Raw genomic sequence first — 26,560 nt, forward strand, 5'->3', positions numbered from 1 at the left:
AGTTGCCTGAGTCGTCATAGCAACCCTTTCCTCCTCTCTGGGCAGACTGCCAAGAAAAGAACTAAATGTTACAATGTTTACACTGAATGAATGAAGTCATCTCTGTGTAGAAGTTCTCAGTTTAACCATTTAAATACTTTTCTTACACTTGTTGCTTACAAGTAAAAATCCTGTATTTTCTGCCAGAAAATCACTTAGACCCCCAAAAATTATATATATTTTTTTTTAGCAGAGATCCTAGGGAATAAAATAGCGGTTGTTGCAATATTTTATGTCACACGGCATTTGCACAGAGGTCTTTCAAATGCATTTTTTGGGGAAAAAAATACACCATTTAAAAAATAAAAATAAAATAAAAACAGTAAAGTTAGGCCCCTTTCACACCGACGTCCCGTTCAGGCCCGCCTGTCAGTTTTTTAGGCGGACCTGAACGGGTGCTCCATAGAGCTCTATGGAGCGTCGGATGTCAGCGGTGACATGTCCGCTGACATCCGACCCGCTCCGATCCGAAAAAGTGTAACGGAGGAAAAAGCTATTTTTCCATCCGTCTGCGGATCGGATCGGATGACGACGGGCACTGCGGTCCGTCGACATCCGATCTCCCATAGGGGAGAGCGGCGCTGTGACAGATCCGTCCCTGCGCAGTGTGCAGAGACGGAGCTGTCATCTCCCTGCTCAGCGGGGATCGGCGGAGTGATCCCCGCTGAGCAAACGGACATCCACGGGGCGGATCAGAACTGATCCGCCCCGTGTGAAAGGACCCTTAGTCCATTTTTTTTTTTGTCCAAAAGTTTTGACTACCCGTTTTTATTTAATATATAGGTTTTTTTTTTTTTTTTTTATCTAGATCATACATACAAGTAAACTGATTGGAGGTTTGTTTTGTTTAATAAATGTTTAAGTGTAAGAAATTTTCTGTATCACTAATGAAGGCTGCTTTCACACTGGAGCGGGAAGGCGTTGATGGTAAAACGCAAGTTTTAGCGGCGCTTTACCATCATTTTAGCGGTGCTATTTGGCGGCTAGTGGGGCACATATAACCCAGCTAGCGGCCAAGGAAGAGGTTAAATGCGCCCATGAAGCACCGCTTCGGCAGTGGTGCCCATTCATATCAATGGGCAGGAGTGGTGGAGGAGCTGTATACACCACTCCAAACGTGCTGCTTGGAGGACTTTTTTTTTTTAAGATCCTGCCAGCGCATCGCCTCAGTGTGAAAGCACTCTGTCTTTCACACAGACTGCAGGGGAGCCGTTTTGCAGGCACTTTACAGGCGCTATTTTTAGCCCAAAAGCGCCTTAAAAAACGCCCCAGTGGGAAAGGTGTGTTAGATCAAGGGGGATTAAAAATAAATAAATAAAATAAAATAAAATCGGCCTAACATATCGGCCCAAAAAAATCGGCATTATATATCGGCTATCGGCCACCATGATTTCTAAATATCGGCATCGGCCAGAGAAAAACCCATATCTGTCGACCTCTAGCCGTGTATTAGTGCTCGGACGAACACACTTAGCCCGAATTTTAATGGTTTAAAGAATGTCAGACAAAATGGTCGGCCCTCAAGCATGTTCACTTCATCAAATCTGGCCCTCTTTGAAAAAAGTTTGGACACCCTTAGCCTAGGCCATCTTTATGTAGAGTAACAATTATTATTATTTTTTTATTTTTTTCAGAACCTCAGAGTTCTTTGCCTTGAGGTGCCATGTTGAACTTCCAGTGACCAGTATGAGGGAGTTGGAGAGATCACACCAAATTTAACACAACTGCTCCCCATTCACACCTGAGATCTGGTAACACTGAGTTACATGACACCGGGGTAGAAATATGGCTATATGAGCCCAATTTGGACATTTTCACTTAGGGGTCTACTCACTTTTGTTGCCAGCGGTTTAGACATTAATGTCTGTGTTGAGGTTTTTTAAGGGGACAGCAAATTTACACTGTTGTACAAGCTGTACACTCGCTACTTTACATTATAGCATTAAAGTGTCATTTCTTTAGTGTTGTCACATGAAAAGATATAATAAAATATTTTCAAAAATGAGGGGTGTACTCACTTTTGTGAGATGCTGTATTTCAGATTCTGGCTGTCTAAGCCCTTGATTTCTGTATTCTTGATGATAGGTGACATTTGTGTATGGCTCCTGCCTTATTTGTTCCGTCTGATGCTCTGTTGTTTTTTTTTTTTTTTATTTTTTTATTTTTTTCCAAAAATGTTTTTTATTAATTTTCTCAAATTACAAAAGAAATCTCAATACAAAGAACAACAAATGAAATAATGGTAATAAAGAGGGGTACGCAGACCCCACTCTCCATGCGTCTCACATATAGTACGAATTCAACAATTGCGGATCCCAGTTACTCTTGCTATTAGCCTACCTACAGCCTTCCAAAAGCTGCGAAGAGCTGCACAGTACCAAAGCATGTGTGCTAAATTCCCCACCTGACCACATCCCCTCCAGCACAGATTGGAACTTTTTATTTGTGTATTTTGCTATTGTATAAGGTGTCCTATACCATCTCAGGTGAATCTTTTGGGCCGATTCCCTAAAGTTTGAACATCTGGAATGCGTGTACTTAGTTTTAACTGCTCTTGCCCATTGCTCAGGGGAAATCAACACATTTAGATCTCCTTCCCATTTAGATAGTGGTTTTGTGACTTCCAGATGCAGTTTACTATAGAGAATGTTATAAATTCTCGTGATAACCTGCTTGTGCTTAAATTGCGGTTGCCACATTTCCCAGATTTGCTCTGGTACTGTGAGGAAGTGTTCTTTAGTCGTGGATACTAAACTTGTTATTCTAGCGTAGTTAAAGAATTCCGTCTTTGGCAGTGTGGGGTGTGCTTGTAGTGTCTCAAACGATTTCATCCTTCCCGGTCTATTAATTTGTGGAGGAACCAAATCCCATGTTTTTCCCAGTGGTTTATTTTTAAGTCAGGTGTAAAGAATGACAGCGTCGTTATCAGTATCGGTATTTCTCTCTGTTTATCAGACGTGCTATTGTGTGGGATTTGTATTGTTTAGTGTCGCCTAATGCTGTGGCATATATAAGCCCTGCTATGTCCCCCTGAACCACTTGTTCTTGTTCGCCTGTACACCAATGTTTCTCCTCTGGAGAGTGAAACCAGTATTGGAGTTGATCTAATATAGCAGCCAAATGGTAGCTTTCCGATGCTTGATTAGGATGCTGAGAGTACATCTCGCCTGCTTACCCTCCCAAATAAACTTGGTAATCTTTGCATGTTTTTGTAGTACATTACTGGCAGTTGAATTGGAAGGGCCCTGAACAGATAAAGCATTTTGGGGAGTAGGAACATTTTATAGGCTGCGAATCTGCCTGACCACGAAAGATAATACTTTCTCTTATATTCACCGACCGACACAGCTCCTCTCTGTAACTAAATGGGTTGTATAGCCTGCCATTAGGAGAAACTAGGCAAAATTGTTACACAATACCCAGAACTTTAATCCCGCCCCTGGGGGGTGGACTCTGTGCGATCAACCCTTCCCACTGCTCCCAGCAGCTTCAGTTTTTATTTTGCCTAGCAAGGAGAATGACCTAGGAAACCCTGCGGGCCTCTCGGTCCATGTTTTTGCTGCTTTTTGCGCAAGATAGATCTCAGGATCTTTCATCAACTGCCGGCTGGGTGACAGGCTGGTTAAATGTCCTTGTAGTCTCCCCAGTCCAGCCATCGAGCATGAGCAGGCCGCAGCTAAGGCTCGGCAGGCCACGACATGCCTCAGCTCCAGAGGTGGTCGGTGAGCTTCAATGCTCCAGGGTATACATATGACCGGGCTACTGCTGTCTGGCTCACAGTATACCGGGCCAACAGCTACCCTGTAACTGCGCAGGAGTAAGTCTGTGATGGAATGTCTCCCAGCTCTTCAGGACTGCTAAGTACGGCTCTCCCTGCCTCGGTGGCGTGAGCAGCGGGACATTCCCTGGGGGGTCGATTCGGGGGCCACCTCACCTCCCCTATCTTCTCTCCCAAGACCCTATCACCCCTCCTTTCCCCCTCTGAGGGGGGTGGCTGCGGGCGGTGTGTGTGTGTGTGTGTGGATTCACTGTTTTCTCACCTGGGGGGCTCTGTGCGGCTGGCGTTTGGTCCTGGTCCAGGTCTGGGGGGTCCCAAAAAGGGTGTTTTTGGAGGTTGTTCTGACTGTTAGCAGGCAGCACGTTTTCATTTTTTGTTCTGTCACCGCATTGCGCCGTCCGGCGGCCATCTTGGATGAGGGAAAGCTGATAGTCCCCCGATGAGCTTCAGCAGCCATTTTCTTTAGGATTTCCTATTACTTGCATTGGCGGCCATTTTGTTGAAGCCTGAGTGCTTTTTTCACCGCTGTTCTTGTGGCAGCATTACATGTGCTCTCACTTGCTGTTTTCTGTGTTCAGAATGCAGTGAGACAATGCCACGGCTGTGGCGTACATAAATCGCCAAGGAGGAACAAGAAGCTCAGCCGCTGCTCGGGAGGTCGCTCACATACTTCGGTGGGCAGAGCGACACGTACCAGCTCTGTTGGCCATTTACATCAAGGGGTGAAAAATTAGCAGGCAGACTATCTGAGTCGACAGATGCTGGACCCAGGAGAATGGGCATTGCATCCGGAGATGTTCAGGCTGCTGTGCCTGAGGTGGGGCACACCAGTTGTGGATCTATTGGCCTCCCGTCTCAATCAGAAGGTACCGAGATTCGTATCCAGGACCAGAGATCCGTGGGCACACGCGTCGGACGTGCTGGTGGCTCTGTGGGATCAGTACCAGCTGATCTACACCTTTCATCCACTAAAACTGTTGCCACGCCTGCTGTGCAGGGTGGAAGCCGAGGGGATCCCAGTGATCCTGGTTGCCCCAGATTGGCCTCAGCCACCCTGGTACGCAGACCTGGTGCGCCTGGTGGCAGACGCTCCTTGGCTACTGCCATTGCGAGAGGACCTTTTATCTCGAGGTCCAATCTTTCACCCTGCTTTACCATCGCTGGCTTTAACGGCATGGCCGTTGAAAGCCAGGTATTGAGGAACCGGGGTCTGTCGGACTCGGTGATTCCAACTATGTTGAGGGCGCGGACATCTTGGGTGGCGTCCACGTTCTTTCTCTATATCCAGGATCCTGCTGTTTCTTCAGCAAGGTGTAGACCAGAAGTTGGCGTTGAGCACCATCAAGGGGCAAATTTCAGCTTTGGCTGTTTTTTTTTTGTTTTTTTTGTTTTTTTTCAGCGACCCCTGGCATCTCAATCATTAGTGAGTACCTTTGTTCAGGGGGTGCGACATGTAGTCCCTCCGGTGCGTCGTCCGTTACCTCCGTGGGATTTAAACCTGGTGGTGTCGCTTCAGAAGCCGCCGTTTGAGAATATCAGGGAGATTCCCTTGTTGACCCTTTCACAGAAAGTGGTCTTTCTAGTGGCCATCACATCGGCCAGGAGAGTTTCAGAATTGGCGGCCTTGTCCTGCAAGTCGCCTTATCTGGTCATCCACAGGGATAAGGTGGTGTTGCGTCCGCAACCGTCCTTTCTACCCAAAGTGGTTTCGGCTTTTCATATCAATGAGGACATTGTATTGCCATCGTTGTGTCCTAAGCCGAAGAACCCCAAGGAGGTGCCCTTCACGCTCTATGTGGTTAGGGCTCTGCAGGTGTACTTGTCTGCTACAGCTTCCTTTCAGAAGTCAGACTCACTGTTTGTTTTTGTGGCTGGTCCTAAGAAAGGCATGGCGGTCTCGTCGGCCACCATTTCCAGGTGGATCAGACAGATTGTAGTCCAAGCCTGCGCTTTGAAGGGGCATGCGCCGTAGACAGCAGCGCGCAGGCACACTGAGCGCACCGCGGTCAACGGCGATATGCCGCGAGTGGCGGCTCCCATGAGCATGCGCGGGAGTGACGTCATTGCGGCTTCGCCGAATGACAGCGGCGGAGCAGCGAGACCCACCGAGAAGATGGATGCGCCGGACTACAGGGGACAGTGGTGACTTCGCTCGCTCCTGTGTCAGATAAGCGACACATAATAGACTACTATGCGATGCATAGTAGTCAATTATGCTTTACCTTTGCAGGGAAAGAGAGGAAGTAAACTCATCAGGGTTTACTTCCTCTTTAAATCTTTTAATCTGGGTTATTTAAAGTGGTTGTATACTCATTTTTGTAATTTTACCTACAGGAAAGCCTATAATAAGGCTTACCTGTAGGTAAAAAAAAATCTCCTAAACCTGTACGGTTTAGGAGATATTCCCCTCGGTATGCGCCGCTGACTGCAGCGGCGCATGCGCACAAGGGGATTCTCGGCCTGAAAAATCTGGCAGTGGCCGGCCGGAATGAAATCTCCCGAGCGCATGCGCGGGAGTGACGATATCGCGGCTCCGGCCACTCACAGCGCCGGAGCCGCGATACCCGGTAGAAACGCAGAGGGAGCATGTCGGCTCCCTCAGCGTGGATCGTGCCAGATGTCGGGGCCTCGTTCTAAGGTAAGTATTTCATAATGAGCTAGTATGCGGTGCATACTAGCTCATTATGCCTTTTGCTTTGCAGGTGTTAAAAAAAAAAAAAAATAGCGGGTTTACTACCGCTTTAAACCTTAATTGAAATAACCAGTAGTTGAACAAGAAAAAAAACTACTATGTATATTGCACGGCACCTGTAGGAACCCATAATGAGCATATGTTGGGGAAATAAAAAAAAAAAGATATTAAATTTCATGCAACTATGTTTGATCAAGTCGGGGGTCAAGCTCAATGGTGGGGTCATTTGGTTCAAATCTAACAACATATAGGTGAAATTCCAATTCTACTTTGGCTAACGGCAATGCTAGTGGTGTATTGGATCATGGGATCATTAAGGGGTATATAAATGGTCTTCAATGAAGCATTGCAAGCAATTACAAGTTTTTTAAACATGTTTTTTCATCATTTTTAAGTTTTGTAATGTAAAAAAAAAAAATAGGGCACCTTTAAAAACGGTTCTAAACTAAAACGTGGCTAAACGCCAGTATCACATTTAGCCACGCTTGGATGCATTTGGCGGCTGAACTAATTTTTTTTTTTTTGCTGTGAAAGAAAAGCCTCTAAACGCAACTGCCTAAAAATTACATTAAACAAACCTGTGTACATGTACACATAAGATATCATTGGATGAGTTCAGGGACAGCTGTGCCTTTGAATGTTCGTTTACCAGCAGCAGTGTACACGAGGCCTAAGTGCTGTATCTACAGCTCCCTGACGCTACCTCTTTTGCAGTAACCATATCATTTTATTTCTGTATTTCACAGTGCTACTTCATATGCCAAAAGGAGGTGGGGAGACAAAGCCAGCTCTTTGCCAATAATCAATTATCCCCTACCAGCATCTAATTGGCCCTCTTTTGTCCCCACTATGACTGCTGCTAAAGCTGGCAATACATTTTATTTATTTTCCTTTGCTCAGAAAATGAACAGATTTCTCAATCCATGCTAACAGTGCAGGTGGTAAAATCATCTGCAGGGCTATTGTATTATGGTAGCTGTCGGAGGGTGGGGGGGGGGATTTAACGGCCAGTATTAATAAGCGGGTGAAATTTGCACAGTGTATGGCCAGCCTAGGAACACTGATTAGTCATCCAACGACGAGCCAGAGTTTAGGGCAGCCAATCCAGACACTCATAATCAACAAGATTTACCAAAAATTGCAGATTTACATTTCATTGCTATTGTCCAGCCCTGGTAATGATATTTTGATCATTAGGGACATTTTCATCTGTGTTCATGATTACCCAGTGGCTGTGATATGGCCACTCTAGGGTAAAAGTCTAAAGTAAAAACATGTGCTATGAAGAGTACTAAGAGATTTACCTGTGTAATGGCAATTAAACTCAGTCTGCACTTGAGAGCTAATCCAGCTGCTTATGCAAACATATTTTGGTTTTGTTCTTATGGTATTTAAATTGGCAAAACATCTTACAGTAGATTGATTCAGATATGCCATGAAGTGCAGATGTGTTTAAACTTTTCAAACTTGGTAACCTGACCATTTTGATAACTTCACTATTTATGTAAAAGAAAATCCTACTAAAGCATTTTTTTTTCCCTCCAGGATGGCGTTGCGCGATCATATTTTGCTGTTTTTGATGGCCATGGTGGACTGGATGCTGCCAATTATGCTGCCACTCATATCCATGTTACTCTTGCTCGTAATGAAGCATTGCTGTCTGACCCAGCCCGAGCCCTAAAAGAAGTATTTCAGCGTACAGATGCCATGTTCCTCAGAAAAGCAAAAAGAGAGGTAAATGCATTCAAACGTTGAATTTCTTTTGACCTAGTTATCCCAAGAAAGCTGCATTTTAACTCCTAACCTTTTACTTTAATTTTTTGTTAGGCTTATTATATACTGAAAGACAGACTGACACTTCTGCACCTCTGCTCTGGGTGTTCTGAACTAATGGATATTAAAGCTGAGCTCTGGGCACCAATATTGACCCAAACCAGTGTCCCCATCTGCAGAGCTTTCTTGAGAATTCATTTTCCCTTTGATGTCTACCACTGTCTGGATCATTTTCCATTCAGGAACTGTGATGTCTTTAGAGGGTCCAGAAAACCACATGCCCAACAGTTCTGCAACTCCAAAAAGCTCTTTGGAAGCTAGCTATTGAGAGTTTAAAGTTATTCTGTAAGCAATTGTATGGGTGGCTGCAGGGAGAGTACACTCACCGGTCACCCCCCTCACATAACTGCCGGTAGTATCGCTGTACTTTTACTCAGTCTTGACATCCATTGTAAAGTTCGAACACAAAGATCAGACCTACCTTGTGCCACAATCAGAATAGTGATGTCATGCCTGCTATCCGGCAGGTTGGCTGTTTGAAGCCCAAAGCAATGCTGTAGGTGGGTGTTGAGAGGAGAACCTACAACATTGCTTTACTGTTGTCATCACCTCAGTATACTGTGCCAGTATGTATTCAGAGCAAGTGAAACATGCAGGCATGGCAGCTCGTGGTGCTGTAGGTGGATGTGGGTAGTGCCCATGGGAGTAGTAAACAATCTTATTACCCACGTATACGTGTCTACAGCATCGGTCTTGGGGTGCTTACATAACGGGAGAATAGTGATTTTTTTTTACTATAAGGTGGGCAGTAAAGTGACTAGTCAGCTGGCTAGTGTTACCAGTCTTTTGAACAAGAAATAGATCATTGCAGCTGTTGTGAAGGAAGAGTTTCTAAAGAATACAGATAAAAACTACTTTGCTAGACAGTGAGCTTACTGCTGCAATCCTGAAAGTGATAGGAAATGTTAAGTTTTTTTTTTAACCACTTAAGCCCCGGACCAATTGTCAGCCTAAGGACCAGAGGTTTTTTTACAATTTCGCACTGCACTGGTTTAACTGGTAATTGCGCGGTCATGTAATGTTGTACCCACACAAAATTTGCGACCTTTTCTTCCCACAAATAGAGCTTTCTTGATGGTATTTGATTGCCTCTGCGATTTTTATTTTTTGCTATATAAATGCGAAAATTTCGAGGGGAAAAAAAGATATTTTCTAGTTTTTGTTATATATTTAGGGCAAAATTTATTCAGCCACATGTCTTTAGTAAAAAAAAGTCAATAAGCGTATATTTATTGGTTTGCACAAAAGTTATAGCGTCTACAAACTAGAGTACATTTTCTGGAATTTACACAGCTTTTAATTTATGACTGCCTATCTAATTTCTTGAGGTGCTAAAATGGCAGGGCAGTACAAACCCCCCCAAATGACCCCATTTTGGAAAGTAGACACCCCAAGGAAATTGCTGAGGGGCATGTTGAGCCCATTGAATATTTTTTTTTTTTTGTCCCAAGTGAATGAATGACACACAAAAAAAAAAGTTTACAAAAAGTTGTCACTAAATGATATATTGCTCACACATGCCATAGTTATATGTGGATTTGCACCCCAAAATATATTCTGCTGCTTCTCCTGATTACGGGGATACCAAATATGTTGGACTTTTTGGGAGTCTAGCCGCATACGGCACCCTGAAAACCAATGACTGCCTTCAGGATTTCTAAGAGTGCAAATTTTTGATTTCACTCCTCACTACCCATCACAGTTTCGAAGGCCATAAAATGCCAAAATAGCACAACCCCCCCCCCCCCCCCCCCCATGACACCATTTTGGAAAGTAGACACCCCAAGCTATTTACTGAGAGGCATGTTGAGTCCATGAAATATTTTATATTTTGACACAAGTTGCAGGAATATTACAATTTTTTTTTTTTTTTTGCACAAAGTTGTCACTAAATGATATATTGCTCACACATGCTATGGGCATAAGTGAAATTGCACCCCAAAATAAATTCTGCTGCTTCTCCCGAGTACGGGGATACCACATGTGGGGGACTTTTTGGGAGCCTAGCCACGTACGGGACCCCGAAAACCAAGTACTGTCTTCCGGATTTAAATATAAAACGCTACAAAAAAAAAATGTTAGCGATCGCAGGGATCAGGCCTGACTCTGTGAACGCTGCAGTTATGTGTTTAGTGTTTTGTAAGTGACAGTGATCGATCGATACTGCACTTGGGTGGGCTGGGTGGAGGGGCAAAAAGCAGGTGCCAGCAGGTATCTGGGCTGATCCTGCTAACGATGCGTTTTTTTGGAACCCTAAACTGCTGGGGACGCTAGTATAGATCTGATCAGATATTGATCTGTTCAGATTCTATACCACTACGGGAGGTTTATGCTTTGTGCGTGGGTGTTAGAGGTACTGGCACTAACCTAGCTCTGCCTGGGGCGACGCAGACCCTGACCCTAAAACCTAATTGATATCACCCGCCGGGTGATCAGGGGGGTAAACCTTGATTGGGTAATAAATGGTGGGTGCCCTAATGCTATAAAAAGCAAACTAACCAACCAGAGTCACCCGTAACACTTATACGGTGATCACTGGTGAAAGGGTTAACTAGGGGCAATCGGGGTTAAAATCTTTATTAGGTAGTATATGGGGGTCCCTGGCGCTATATAAAAACCTGACGGGGAACCTAAATAACTAACTGGCTAACCAGTGTCACCAGTGCCACTTATATGGTGATCGCTGGTGAAAGGGTTAACTAGGGGCAATCAGGGGTTTAAAGCCATTATTGGGTAGTATATGGGGGTACCTAGCGCTATAAAAACCTGTCGGTGAACCTAAAAAAATAACTAGCTACCTAGCGGCACCAGTGACACTAATGCAGCGATCAGATAAACGATTGCTTAATGATACTGGCAAAAGGGGGTGAAAGGGTTAACTAGGGGCAATCGGAGGGTTAAACCTTTATTAGGGGGTAGGGGGCTACCCTGGACCTAACACTAACTGCCCTGACAGTTTTTACTGTCACAACTGACACTAAATGCAGTGATCAGTAAATAAATGATCACTGCAATCAGTGACACTCTGACTGGGAGGGCGGGGGGTGATCGGGGGTGGGGGGGGGATTTGTGTGCCTATGTGTACCTACATGTCAGTGTAGTGTTGGTGCACACTTACTTTCTCTGTTCTCCTCGCAGTCCGGTCAAAAAGACCGCCCCGAGGAGAATGACATCACTTCCTCCCTGCCTGTGTTTACTATACACAGCGGGGGAAGCTTCTCATTCGCCAGGAGCGATCGAGAGGGGATGGCCAGAAACCAACGGCCATCCCCTCATCCCGGATCGCTCCTGCAGCGAAACGGACCGCCGCATCCAGCGGGAGGGGGTCCGTTTGGACCCCCATCCGCTGGAAGGCGAGCACGTACATGTACGTGCTTGTGCCTGTCGGTGCCATTGCGCTGACGTACATTGCCATGCGGCGGTCCTTAAGTGGTTAAATAACATACAGTACATGTTATACTTACCTGCTCTGTGCAATGGTTTTGCACAGAGTAGCCCCGATCCTTCTTTTCTCGGGTCTGTTGTCACTCCTGGCTCCAACCCCGCAGCAAGTCGCTTGCTCTCTCCTTGGCAATAATACACACGGAGCGTGGCTCTGACTTGCCTTCTGCTTCCCTCTTCACTGGCTTTAATTGACAGCAGTAGGAGCCGATGGCTCCCGCTTGCTGTTTCTGAGCCAATGAGGAGGGAGAGAGCCTCTGCTCTTGTGCATAGCACTGGATAGAGATCGGGCTCAGGTAACTATAAGGGAGGGCTCGGGGTGGGAAGCTGCATACTGAAGGTGTTTTACTTTAATGTAGAGAATGCATTAAGGTAAAAAAATCCTTCAGTATTTAGAACCACTTGAAAAAAAATTAATTTGCCCAGAGTTCAGATTTAAAATTCAGCTACTGAGGTACTGCACATCTATATTATATAGGCATAAACATAAATGAATCTGAGAACATCCTTCATTGCAGTTGTTACTGAATAAATGAGCATTGAAATCTTTTCTAGGTACACACCTTTTGTGACAATTCTCAGACCTTTCATTAGTTTGCATATAGACTAAGGTAAAATTCCAGTGGAAGAGGGCATTATTTGCTGATGGTTTGGAGGCAAGTTTCAGGAGCCCTATGGAGGAGCCAGTTAGTAACTCGCCTTTCTTTTGGTACTCTATGGTACTTGCTCTTTAGGAGAGGAGCCTAGTGCCTAGACATTTAGCATCTGCTATATTGTGCTTGGTATTCAAATTTGCAGGAGATTTAGTGGGTTGAAAAGCTTCACTGTTTGATAGTTAAGCAAATCTAAACTACTACCCTTTTGCGGTGCTTTATCATTACAGTACGCCTGAATGTTTTGAGCAGGCTAGAGCAAGGTTTGTGTGAGAGATGCCCTGCAGGCTTATCCCAGTGTAGCTTTATGCTAACTTGCCAGCTTTCCTCAGCACTTCTTAATTTTCATATTTTAAATTAAAACCTCAATAGAGCCCCTGTGACTTTACTGATACGGTCACTTACACTTTACCTTTTTTTGGATCGTGCACTGACCTTATATTTTGAAGGAGGGATGCTCACACTGGTGAGGAATAGCTGTTTTTAGAACTGGCATCTTTGTATTCCCACTTGGCAATTAACAAAAGTTGAGAATGTTGTAATCTGGTAACAACGCAGTGCATTAAGAAATGCTGGTGTCTGATTTGCAATTTCATCTATCTTCAGAGACTACGCAGTGGTACTACTGGTGTGTGCGCCATGTTGGAAGGAGAGTGCCTGCATGTGGCATGGCTGGGAGATTCCCAAGCACTCCTTGTACAGCAGGGAAGTCCAGTCACTCTCATGGAGCCTCACAAGCCGGAGCGAGAGGTGAGACTTGATATTCTGTGTGTGTGTGTGTGTGTGTGTGTGTGTGTGTGTGTGTGTGTATATAATCTCATTCTACATGGCTATGGCAACGGGTTAAATAGAGATGAGACTAATACTTGCAGGCAAAAACGATGCATACTTGCAAAGCAGCAAAAAACAAATGCCCCCAAAATTGTAGCCATGAGCTTGGTGTGGATTTCTAGAGTGGGCAATAAGCTTTTAGGTAACAGTGATGTGGGTGATGGTACTGGGAACTTGCTAGGAGAATGGTTGTTTATATACATATGGCACATGGGAAAAGGTTCATAATGTATATTAATAGGTGGATTCTAACAGTAGGTAATTTTATCTGTAACAATTGGTACATTCTATCACATGGCTGATAGTGGATGTGTATATGTATATATATATATATATGTATGTATGTATGTGTGTGTGTGTATATATATATATATATATATATATATATATATATATATATATAAATGTGGTAAGCACATTGTTCCTTTTTTTTTTTTTTTTTTCCTACCTCCTGTTGCTTTAAAATATCGCAGCCTGTGAAGATGTTCTTGGTAACATAATTTAAAACTGCATGCAGTGGTGCAGCTGCTCTCATTGACCGCTTGGGCCTAGAGCTCAGCCCAAGGTTTAATCTGCTACTCTTCCAGGCCTTGCGTTGTTCTGCAAAGTGCTATTTTGCTTTGTTCATCAGAGAGCATCGTATAACGCATTGTAGCCAGTGTGCAATCATTGTGTTTGCTAGGAAATTGCTGATGACATATGACACAAAATATTCTTGTAGAGATTCAGAAGACATTTGGAGGCAGAGCGGATCCACTAGAGCATTTGATAAATTATACATGTGTTCTATTGCGTTGTGTTAACAGAAAACACAAAAGGCATTTTAAGTGAACTGTTGCTTTAGAGCTGCTTGGAAGGTTAGATCAGGCGATAATCTGAAAGGCTGATTCATACTTCATACATGTAAGCCTTTATTTTCATTTAAAATGGGGGGGGAGAGTGTCTCTCAGATGATTCCCTTACAAAAAAAGTGACCATGCATATGGTCTCTTGGTAAAATTTAATTTTAACCGACACAGTAGTTGTGCAAGGAACTAGCTGACTGGGTAAAAAATTGAAGTGAGTGTTTAGTTAGCCCCTCAAATCACATAATTGTTCAAAGATTGAAAGAAGTTTGAGGTTGTAATAACTGCCGTTCTGAAAATCTTGTTCACAGTGAAGTTCTACTCCTTACAATTGCAACAAATTTTTACCATTTATATATGCAAGTGTACATTTCATGTTTTGGGCTTTTACAATTTTCATAGGATGAACGTGAAAGAATAGAAGCTCTTGGTGGCTGTGTTACTTATATGGGGTGCTGGCGGGTCAATGGCACCCTTGCTGTATCCAGAGCTATTGGTAAGTACATTGTTACAACTGCGCATTTCTTTTTTTATGTTTTCGTTTTTCACTTGATGAAATTATCTGCAAGCTACAGGGTAGTGCTCTAGTGAAAGAGCAGTGTTGCAAATCCTACACATGCATGAGTTGGGTTTTTTTTTTTTTTTTCCCTATACCTTTTTACTACAGATGGACACAGTCCCACAGAAATCAATGGGCATCTACTGCGCAGGCACAACTGACATTGGCACTGCGCAAAAAGACTTGCAAAATATGTAAATGAACACTGGAGGCTGCGGTCTTTATGCATGAGGTGATTATGCTTCTGAGGAAGGGATTGTGACCTAGTGTATGTTGGGGAAACTGGGACAGAAAAGATAATTGCATTTATCCTTTAGGGCACCTTAAACTGTGTTTAACACTCCTCTTCTGGGTTGCTTCTCCATTCCCACACACCACCCCCTTTTGATTTATTCAGATTAGTGGCGACATGACCTTACGGTACAAGGACCTCTTTTGTACAGCGGAGGAGGAACCTTTCCAGGTATTTACCTCACTGTCTGGAAAATGTGGACACTTCCTATTGGCTTTCCAGCAGCTGTGTCCTAATGTGGTCCAGAAGTGATGATGTCAGTGCAGTGGTACTCGAAGGCACAAGCACAATTGCACTGCTGGATTACAATTCCCTTCACCCTGAAATGGCACTGGTCACTGAGGGACATGCACAGTGAATTTAGAAAAGAGTAAAAGTACCTCATCCAGTTTTTCTTTTTTTTCTTTTAGAGGATCAATGCCAAATGAGTTAAGAGGGGTAATCTTGCTCGGACATTTACCCATTCACTAAAAGCTCATATTTTTTTGAGAACCTCTTTTCTGCTGAGCGTTTCATTTTTACTTTTTCAAGACCTTTTTACATCTAGTAAGATACTTCAGTTGCTGCAGAGCCCCTGGGGCTCTTTTTTTTTTTTTTCCCCCTATTTTTTGCCCTGGGGGTTGTACCCCAGCCCCTTCATGGAAAAGTTGGCGCTTTCTGCATTTGGTATGCCCCTAGGCATGTGGTGCAACACAGGTTAGCTTCAGAGTGCTCTGCTGGTCTGTGCCATATTTACACCTGTCAAGTGGAACCCATTCCTTGAAGATATAGTAAGAACGGGATGAAAGTTGTCTGGGTCAAGTATGCCTCATTTAGGGTTCGGCATGGGCGCTTTCTGATAAGTGGTTGCTATGTCTATTAGCTGCAAACTGATCCCACAGATCAGGCATTAAAGGATATGTAAACCTCTCCAGCCTGCACAAGCCACCACGTCATCTCCACGTGTAGATTTTGGGTCAGTTATGATTGCTGACTCAGTGCACAGAGGCTTCCAGGGTCTATCTCCCATACGCCTGCAGCTGAGGACCAGGAAGAATTTGCTATGCTTCATGGATGATTTTGTACCTTTTTAGCGTTTCAGGTACTTATTGACGCAGTTTGCACATGCCTAGAGCTTGGAGCATCCTGCGTCTTCCCTGAAAAGCTCCCAACCAATTCAAACTGGTCCAGTACATGCTGTACTACAAGCTTCCAACCCTCAACCAACCAACCAGCCCCCCCCCCCCCTTTAGCATTTGCTATGCAGTACACTATGGTGGGGGTGTTTAAAAGCGGTCCGCCTTTTGGTGGACACAGCCCATTCTTGCCTCAACAAAGCCCCATCAAGGTTTTCAAGAACCTGCTAAACAAAAGCCTGGAATTTTTTTTTTTTTCCTGTTGGTCTCTGCTCCTTTGTTGTGTTTTTTTTTTTTTTTTTTTTTTTTTTTTTTTATGTTTGTTTGATTACTCACATTTTCAGCAGAAATCATTAGCAAAGAAACCATATTTCTCGGTGAAAGATGAGGACATTCCAACCCTCCATGGAATTGTTTGTTCTCCAGGCTGGTCTGTATCCATTTTTGCCTTTTTTAACCACTTGACCACTGGCCACTTAAACACCCTTAATAACCAGACCAATTTTCAGCTTTCGGTGCTCTCGCATTTTGAATGACAATTACTCAGTCATGCAACACTGGACCTATATGAAATTTTTGTCCTTTTTTTCACACAAATATAGCTTTCTTTTGGTGGTATTTAATCACCGCTGGGTTTTTTATTTTTTGTGCTATAAAGTAAAAAATACCGAAAATTCTGTAAAAAAAAAATGAATTTTTCTTTGTTTCTGTTAGAAAATGTAGAAGATTAGTAATTTTTTCTTCATAAATTTTGGCCAAAATTTATACCACTACATATCTTTGGTAAAAATAAGTACAAATTGGTGGATATTATTTGGTCTTTGTGAAAGTTATAGAGTCCACAAGCTATGTTGCCAATATCTGAAAATTGATCACACCTGAAGTACTGACGGCCTATTTCAATTCTTGAGACCCTAACATGCCAGAAAAGTACAAATACCCCCCAAATGACCCCTTTTTGGAAAGAAGACATTCCAAGGTATTTAGTAAGAGGCATGATGAGTTTTTTGAAGTTGTCATTTTTTCCCACAATTCTTTGCAAAATCAAGATTTTTTTTACTTTTTTTTTTTTTTCCACAAAATTGTCATATCAGGTTATTTCTCACACACAGCATATGCATACCACAAATTACACCCCAAAACACATTCTGCTATTACTCCCGAGTATGGCGATACCACATGTGTGAGACTTTTACACAGTGTGGCCACATACAGAGGCCTAACATGCAGGGAGCGCCATCAGGTGTTCTGGAGCACCCAGGACAATTCTGACATTTCTCTCCTACATGTAAAAATCATCATTTATTTGCTAGAAAATTACATAGAACTCCAAAACATTATATATGTTTTTTTAGCAAACACCCTGGAGAATACAATGGTGGTCTTTGCAACTTTTTATCTCGCACGGTTTTTGCGCAGTAATTTTTCGAATGCTTTTTTTTGGAAAAAAAACAGTTTTGTGCTTAAAAAAAAAAAAAAAACACAGTAAAGTTAGCCCAATTTTTCCATAATGTGAAAGATGAAGTTACGCTGAGTAAATAGATACCCAATATGTCACTCTTCAAAATTGCACACGCTCGTGGAATGGCGCCAAACGTCGCTACTTAAAAATCCCCATAGGCGACGATTTAATTTTTTTTACTGGTTATATGTTTTGAGTTACAGAGGAGGTCTAGGGCTAGAATTATTGCTCTCGCTCTAACGTTCGCAGCGATACCTCACATGTGTGGTTTGAACACCGTTTTCATATGTGGGCGGGACTTACGTATGCGTTCGCTTCTGCATGCGAGCACATGGGGACAGGGGCGCTTTAAAAAAAACATTTTTTTTTTATTGTTCATTTTACTTTATTTATTTTAGTTTGACATTTTTTTCCCCAAAAATAATTTTTTTGATCACTTTTATTCCTATTACAAGGAATGTAAACATCCCTTGTAATAGGAATATGGCATGATAGGTCCTCTTTACAGTGAGATATGGGGTCAATAAGACCCCACATCTCACCTCTAAGCTGGGAAGCCTGAAAATAAATAAAAAGATTCTGACTTTGATCGTATTAGCGATTCGGTAGAAGCAGGGCGGCGGGAGGGGGAGGGGGGGATGTCTATGGCTGGGTATTGCAGGGTATCTCAGAGTATGGCTGGGTATCTCAGAGTATGGCGTTGCAGAGTATTGCGTTGCAGAGCATTGCAGGGTATTGGCGGGTGTTGCAGAGCATTGCAGAGTGTTGCAGGGTATTGGCGGGTGTTGCAGAGCATTGCAGAGTGTTGCAGGGTATTGCAGAGTGTTGCAGGGTATTGGCGGGCGTTGCAGAGTGTTGCAGGGCATTGCAGAGTGTTGCAAGGTGTTGCAGGGCATTGCGGAGTGTTGCAGGGCATTGCGGAGTGTTGCAGGGCGTTGCGGAGTGTTGCAGGGCGTTGCGGAGTGTTGCGGGGCGTTGCGGAGTGTTGCGGGGCGTTGCGGAGTGTTGCGGGGCGTTGCGGAGTGTTGCGGGGCGTTGCGGAGTGTTGCGGGGCGTTGCGGAGTGTTGCGGGGCGTTGCGGAGTGTTGCGGGGCGTTGCGGAGTGTTGCGGGGCGTTGCGGAGTGTTGCGGGGCGTTGCGGAGTGTTGCGGGGCGTTGCGGAGTGTTGCGGGGCGTTGCGGAGTGTTGCGGGGCGTTGCGGAGTGTTGCGGGGCGTTGCGGAGTGTTGCGGGGCGTTGCGGAGTGTTGCGGGGCGTTGCAGGGCATTGCGGGGCGTTGCAGGGCATTGCGGGGCGTTGCAGGGCATTGCGGGGCGTTGCAGGGCATTGCGGGGCGTTGCAGGGCAATGGGGGTATTGCAGGGCAATGGGGGTATTGCAGGGCAATGGGGGTATTGCAGAGTAATGGGGGTATTGCAGAGTAATGGGGGTATTGCAGGGTATTGCAGAGTGTTGGCAGGGAATTGAGGGGTTAATTTTCGATGAGCAGCGATGTGGGCACTGCAGATGCAGCCCACATCGCTGCTGACACCGATCTCTTCCCCCTCCGCTGTACCGATCGGTACAGATAGGGGGAGGGAGGAACCGGCGTCATAACATGACGCCGGTTTGTTTACAAGTGATCACTCCGTCATTTGACGGAGCGATCACGTGGTAAACGCCCGCGATGAGCGACCGTTTACCGTGATTCGTGATGCGCCGGGTCCACTGGACCCAGCGGTCACGGATGCTCTCGTGTGCGCGCCCCAGGGGGCGCGCAAGAGCAGAATTCTGGGAGGCCGTTAATTAACGGCCTCTCAGAGTTAAACAACCGCCCTGAAGCCGTTAATCGGCAATGGGCAGTTGTTAAGTGGTTAAATTCCATCAAGAGTCAAACTTCTTAGCAGTTATTTTTAGAGGCCGCTTGCCTCTAACTGCAACAAAGGCCTTCATACTGGGCATCACTTGCATTGTTCCTCGTGTACACTTGGGATCCCAGCCTGGTTCTGTTGGCACTTCAGTGACTGCCTTTTTGAACCTATTGGGTAATATTCCTCTATTTATTGTTACTCACAAGTAGGGATGAGCTTCGAGTTCGAGTCGAACTCATGTTCGACTCGAACATTGCCTGTTCAGCGAACAGTGAACAATTTGGGCTGTTCGCAGCAAATTCGAAAAGCCAGAACACCCTGTACAAGTCTATGGGAGAAATCTAAAGTGCTAATTTTAAAGGCTAATATGCAAGTTACTGTCCTAAAAAGTGTTTGGGGACCTGGGTCCTGCCCCAGGGGACATGGATCAATGCAAAAAAAAAGTTTTAAAAACTGCCTTTTTTTTCAGGAGCAGTGATTTTAATAATGATTAAAGTGAAACAATAAAAGTGTAATATTCCTTTAAATTTCATACCTGGGGGGTTTCTATAGTATGCCTGTGAAGGGGCGCATGTTTCCCGTGCTTAGAACTGTCCCTGCACAAAGTGTCATTTCGCAAGGAAAAAGTCTTTGAAAATCACTTTCAATTGTCCGCTCCCTGAATACAGAGAACACTCAATGAGTGTTCTCTGTATTACGGAGCACAATTCATTCATTGATAAAAAATAAAAACGTGGGGGTTCCCCTAAATTCAATTACCAGGCCCTTCAGGTCTTTTATGGATATTAAGGGGAACCCTGCATCAAATTTAAAAAAAAATTGACGTGGGGGTCCCCCTAAAAATCCATACCAGACCCTTTATCCGAGCACGCATTTGTAAGTCTTTTTGTTTTTTGAAACGGTCCCCATAAGGAACAACCTGCTTTTCGTTCCATTCTCGCTAAGTGGTTTTATCAGCTTATCACTCAGGCTTATGACTTCAGGGACAGGGTTCCCACTTTCCCAGTTAAAGCGCACTCCGCTAGATCATTTAGTACTCTTCATTATCTGGCGTCCTTTTCTCAGAGTTGCCATCTGGTCTTCTGTTCATATATTTGTCATGTTTTATTAGGTTGATGTTCAGGGCTCAGCCGACATCGGCTTCAGTCATAGGGTTTTTCAGTTGGTGCTGTAGGCTTTCTTGTGCTTCTGTTAATCTATTCATTTTTCATTGTGGGCCTGTTTGCTGTTGCCGACTCGGTCAGACATCCCATTGTTTCAGAGTATTATTTTGTGCCCCATAATGTGCAGCTAAGAAAGTAGAATTGCAAAATCCTTTTTCTTGGAGTGAATATGGGGACACAGGTTCCTCCCCGCTGTTCCTATGAATCATGCATCCTTGCTGCAAAATAGAGGTATGCTGTGAGAAGGAGGAATTTTACTTGGAAGTCGTCGAATATCTCCTAGGTAGAACCATTCTATAAATATCACTCTCATGGCACCATCCCAAAAAAAGCAGAAATTTGACTTTATGATTTTCCAACCTCCAAAAATGACAGCTAGAAAAATTGGGACTTTCAGTGTGCCACAATACAAATATATAATTAAAACCTGTATAAATTTTCACATTAAAGGAGAAGTATGGGAATGCAAAATGAGGTAGTACATATTAGGTGAGGTTGAAAAAGACACAAGTCCATCAAGTCCAACCTATGTGTATGATTATATGTCCGTATTGCATTGTATATCCCTGTAATGTTGCGGTTAGGTGCATATCTAATTGTTTTTTGAAACGATCAATGCCCCCCCTGCTGAGACCACCTCCTGTCCAAGGGAATTCCAGATCCTTGCCACTCTTACAGTAAAGAACCCTCTACGTAGTTTAAGGTTAAACCTCTTTTCTTATCGTACATCGTGGGACACAGTGCCATAGTAGTAACTATGTGGGTTATAGGCCACCTTCAGGTGATGGACACTCGCACGCCCTAAGATAAAAAGTGCACTCCCTATATAACCCCTCCCACTACTGGGAGTATCTCAGTTTTTCCGCCAGTTTACCTGTTGGTCACAGGTAAAGATGTGCTGTGCTGAGCTCCACTGGAGTAATCCTTGCTGGGGCAAGCCATGCATCTGAATCCATTCAAAGTGTATTTTTAGGCCAAATTGAATGGTACCCGGGCCTCGTGTCCAAAAAAACGAAGTCTTGCCTGTAAAAGCTTCTATTTAGAGAGCTGGACTCCGAGATCTAGTACTTTTGGTAGTAAGGCCATAAAGTTTTACTAGCGGTGGTGCTATTGCATGTCCAGGATTGTGGGTTTCCATGAGGATCCCCGGCTCTTGAAGGATTGCTAACGGAACCCACCGTGAAGGGTGAAGATTGGGTCTGTTGGTTTTACTACAGAAAACTCTGCGGCAGGAAAGGTAAGTGGAGTTTCTTTTTCGTTCATTGACGGACATGGCTCCTTTTCATTTTTGACCTTAGGGTTATCACGCCACCTTCAGGAGAGGATTAAGCAGAACATGTAACATGTAAAAACACCAAGACTGCACAGCACCGCCCAAGGGGCAGTCCCTCTGGCTATAGCCTCTCACCCTGCTTCCTGCAGCTCAGTTTTTTTTCTGTCTAATGTAGAAGGACCTGGATCCCTGAGGTGACCATTGGTCCTTGGAATTTTTTTTAAAAATTTCTACAATTTTGATCCTGTGATCTACAATCAACAGCCAGGCTGGGAGACAGGCTGGATAATATAGAGCCTTGTAGTCTCCCCAGCCTAGGTGTTGAGCGTGAGCAGACCCTAGCTACACGACATGCCCCTTCTGCTCCAGGGGTGGCCAGTGAGCTATATGCTCTGGGGCACACATATGACCAGGCTACTGCTGTCCATGTCACAGTGTGCCATGGCCAGCAGCCACCCCATACTGCTCGGGTGATGGGTCTGTGGTGGAATGTGTCCAGCAATCCCGGCAGGAGGGGGTAAGTATGGCTCTCCCTGCCTCGGCAAGGTAGAGCAGCTGGGCATTCCCTGGGAGGTCAACTAGGGGGTCTCTCACTCTTTCCTCTCTTCCTGCCCCTCATTCCCTCTTCCCCCTGCTGAGGCCGCTGTGTGACTGGGCATGAGATGCAGTGTATGTACCTGGCCGGGGGTCCTCCGGGGAGGCTCTGGGCTCTGTCCAGGGGCTGCGCTGTCTGTTTTTTTTTTTCTTTTTTTCTTCACTGTGAGGTGCTTTGGCTGTTTGAGCATGAGGAGAGGCTGCGGCCATTTTCCTGTAGTCTTGTGCAGTGTTTGTGCCATCAGCCATTTTATAAAGGGTTTGGTGGCCATTTTCTTGGCGGTTTTTTTTTTATTTATTTATTTTTTTGCTAGGACGGCGGCGGCCATTTTCTTGTAGCCTCAGCGTGGTTTACCTCTTGTGCTGGTGTCTGTTTACCTCAGAACAGTGTGTTTTTTACTCTGGGCACTTCGAGACTGACACAGGGCAGAGCGGTCAGCAGAAGCACAGCGCAGCACTCTGTCAGGGTGGTGAGTCCTGCTGTTGCAACCAGCTCACCTGCTAAAACTACGGGGCCCATGAACGCTCTGTCGGCAGTCTTGGAGACCTTTGTTGCCAGGGTGGAAGCAGCGTGTGCCCCCTGCCCCCCCCCCCCCCCAATCTTCTGGGTAGGGCTCTGATTCAGACTTGGGCCCTGTGGTGACTGGTGGCCCCTGTTCTTGCGTGTCAGGATGCGGACCAGGACCGTTCAGACAGTGAGAATGACCCTGTGTCCAGGTTAACGCAGAAAAAAACGCTAGTAGGAGCACTTATCACTGCAGTGCGGGATACCCTGAAGATACAGGATGGATGCAGCAGGGACTTCTGCTGAGGTGGTGGTCCCTTTTGGGTCCCACAGACCAGCCTGCATGCCTAAGGTGTTTCCATATTTGACTTTGATAAGTTCATCTACAAGGAATGGGGAAGTCCATAGCAGGCCTTTTCAGTCCCAAGAAAAAATTTTCAGTCCCTCCTGAAAAAATGAACTTCTCCGGTCATTGACCCCCCCCCCCCCGGTATCCAGGTTAAATAAAGTAACCACAATTCTGGTAGAAGGGAATCCTGCCTTCAAGGACCCTGCTGATAGGAGGGCTGAGGCAGTGGCCCGGTCCATGTTTACGGTAGTGGGGTCAGCATTTCGACCTGTGCTGCCCACGGCCTTGGTGTCGCACACATTTACTGAATGGGCAAAGTTGTTGCACCGTGAATTGGAGAAGCAACAGTCTCCCCCGGTCTGCGTAGAGCTGGCAGACCAGTTGGTGCATGGCCTTAAGTATGTCTGTGATGCGGCCCTGGATATGGTCCCCCTGCTGTCTCGAGCATCAGTATTAGCAATGGTGCTACGGTGCCTGATTTGGCTGAAATGCTGGTCTGCGGACCAGGCATCTAAAAAAGCACTTGCGGCTTTGCTCTTCCAAGGTGAGAGGCTATTTGGAGCTTCGCTGGATGACATTATTAAGAATGTTACCGATGGGAAGAGCACGTTGCTCCAACAGTCCAGTAAGGGTAAGGAGCCATGCCGTAGGCAAAGGCCCTCTTTTTCCGCTCAGAAACTGTTTTTTTGCCCATCCGGGTCGACAGGTAAGCGTTTCCAGTCTGACAAGGCACCTGCGTCCCTGGTTTCGCAAGCCAAAAAAGTCTGTGAGCAAAAATGTTACCGTACGAGAGTTGGGCGGGGGGGTCGCCTTCGGGAGTTTGCAGCTTGGTGGACCTCTCTACTGTCCGACCAATGGGTCCGTGAACTGGTTTCATCGGGATACAAGATGGTTAGTTTCTTGTCCTCCAAACAGATTTTTTTCCTCCAACCTACCTCTACTGCTGGCTCATCAGGAAATCCTGTTCGGGGCAGTACAGAACCTGCTACTGTGTGGGTTTGATAGTACCTGTACCGACGCTGGATTTCAGGGATTCTACTCCAATCTGTAGTTTCCAAAAAGGAAGGGGTACGTCCAATCCTGGACTTGAAGGCCCTCAACAGCTTTGTGAAATACAAAGATTCAAGCTAGAATCAGTTTGCTCCATGGTCGCTGCACTGCATCAGGGGGACTTCCTGGCGTCCCTGGATATCCAGGACATGTACTTGTATGCCTCCAGCATCAGAGGTTTCTGCGATTTGCAGTCGGGAAAGAACACTACCAGTTTGTGGCTCTTACCAAAGTGTTGGCTCCAATTCTGGCGCTGTTAAGGCAACGTGGGATTGCAATCGTGGGTTACCTAGACGACCTCCTTCTGAGGGCAGCTTCCACCTCAGAATTAAGGGAGGATGTAGTGATCACCATGCAGACTCTCTGGGAGTTTGGTTGGGTGCTGAAGCTAAAGAAGTCGGTGTTGGTGCCGACTCAATGCCTGGAGTACCTGGGCTTACTGTTGGACTCTTCAGAAGCAAGAGTTTTTCTCCCTTCAAACAAGCTGCAGGCTCTTAAAGCTGTGGTGAGGTTATTGGTGAACCGCAGGTGACTGTCGCTGTGCTTCTGCATGCGAGTTCTGGGCCTCATGGGAGCCACTTTCGAATAGGTACCCTACGCTCAATTTCACATTCTAGTCCTATAAAAGGTGATTTTGTCAAAATGGGCTAAATCTCCATTATCCCTAGATTTTCAAATTCGAGTGAGCCAGCTAGTCTGGGATTCCTTTTTCCGGTGGGTTAGGTATCCGACCCTTCAGTCTGGGAGATTGTTCGTTCCTATCCATTGGACGGTGATCACAACGAACGCCAGCCTGACCGGTTGGGGGGGGGGGGGTACAGTCGGCCCAGGGCCTTTGGTCGCGGAAAGAATCCCAACTGCCGATCAATGTGCTCGAGCTTCGGGCGATCAGGCTGTGCCTCTCCACATGGTCACGGAGGCTACAAGGGCGCCCGATCAGGATCCAGTCGGACTATGCCACGGCCGTGGCGTACGTCGACCGCCAAGGAGAAAAAGTGTTCAGCTGCAGCACGGGAGGTCGCTCACATCCTCCTTTGGGCAGAGCGACACTTGCCGGCCCTGTCGGCCATACACATTCCGGGCATAGAAAACTGGCAGGCGGACTACCGAAGTCGTCAGATGCTGGAACCAGGGGAATGGTCGTTGCATCTGGATGTATTCCGGCTTCTTTGCCTAAAGTGGGGTACACCAGATGTGGACCTCCTGGCGTCTCAGGTCAATCGGAGGGTACAGAGGTTTGTGTCCAGGACAAGAGACCCCCGGGCGGACGTGTCGGACACGTTGGTGACTCCAGGGCACAGAAGTCTTCTACTCTGAAGATTTACCATTTACCAGCTTGCATCTCCATGTGTGAGGAGATGGGGTGGCGTCCGCACACTTATTCAGTTTCCAGGATCCTGCTGTTTTTGCAGCGCCTAAGGCCCCTGTCACACAGACGGATAGAATGGTGCTTTTAGCTGCGGATTTTCTAGTTTTTGTTCTACCACAGCTAAAAGCACACAATGCTTTCCTATGGCCCCATTCACACACAGCGTTTAGCTGCAATTTCGTTACATGTGGTTCGGTGGCAATAGAAAAAATAGAATTGAATGCGTCCAGGTGCGATGTAGCGCAGCTATATGCACATAACTGCAGGTAATCGCAGTCTTTTGTGTCAACTGCGGATAGCGGCGTGAGGAGGTATTCAAGGGACCAAAAAAAGGGTTGCTATGGGAACGACTATATTAGATAACTGCAGCTGAACGCAACGGCACATAAATGCACATAAACGCAGGTAATTGCACTGTACAAATACAGCTGATCACTGTGCCTGGAGTCTTGAATTTCACAGAAAAAAATAAACCTGCAAAACTGCGGCAGAACAGCCATAAAGGGGCCTTAAGCACCATCAAGGGACAGATATCAACCTTGGCTGTCTTTTTTCCAACGTCCCTTGGTGACTCACTCATTGGAGGGTACTTTTGTGCAAGGGGTTCGACACTTAGTCCTTTCTGTTCGACCTCCAATACCTCCGGGGATCTTAATCTGGTGCTATCGGCGCTCCAAAAACCGCCGTTTGAAAACACTTAACGAAGATTCCCTTGTTAATTCTTTCTCTGAAAGTAGTCTTCCTGGTGGCTATTACATCTACCAGAAGGGTTTGAGTTGGCGACCTTGTCATGCAAGTCTTCCTACCTGGTCATCCACAAGGATAAGGTTCTACGTCCGCAGCCCTCTTTCTTTCCAAAGGTGGTTTCG

At 45.5% G+C, this 26,560-nt stretch overlaps 1 protein-coding gene across 2 annotated transcripts in view; it reads left to right on the forward strand.

Annotated features, from left to right (window-relative positions):
* PPM1F (protein phosphatase, Mg2+/Mn2+ dependent 1F) overlaps positions 1–26,560 on the forward strand; it is a 134,954-nt gene that overhangs the window by 85,916 nt on the left and 22,478 nt on the right. For both annotated transcript variants that reach the window (XM_077461639.1, XM_077461638.1), the window contains exons 4-6: positions 8,055–8,243; positions 13,043–13,186; positions 14,515–14,608. In XM_077461639.1, the coding sequence (XP_077317765.1) occupies positions 8,055–8,243; positions 13,043–13,186; positions 14,515–14,608 (427 nt within the window). The remainder of the gene's footprint in view (positions 1–8,054; positions 8,244–13,042; positions 13,187–14,514; positions 14,609–26,560) is intronic.

Source organism: Lithobates pipiens, unplaced genomic scaffold (assembly GCF_037356315.1).
Source record: "Lithobates pipiens isolate NorthernLeopardFrog02 unplaced genomic scaffold, aLitPip1_a1.2 Scaffold_3, whole genome shotgun sequence".
Classification (NCBI taxonomy): Eukaryota; Metazoa; Chordata; class Amphibia; order Anura; family Ranidae; genus Lithobates; species Lithobates pipiens.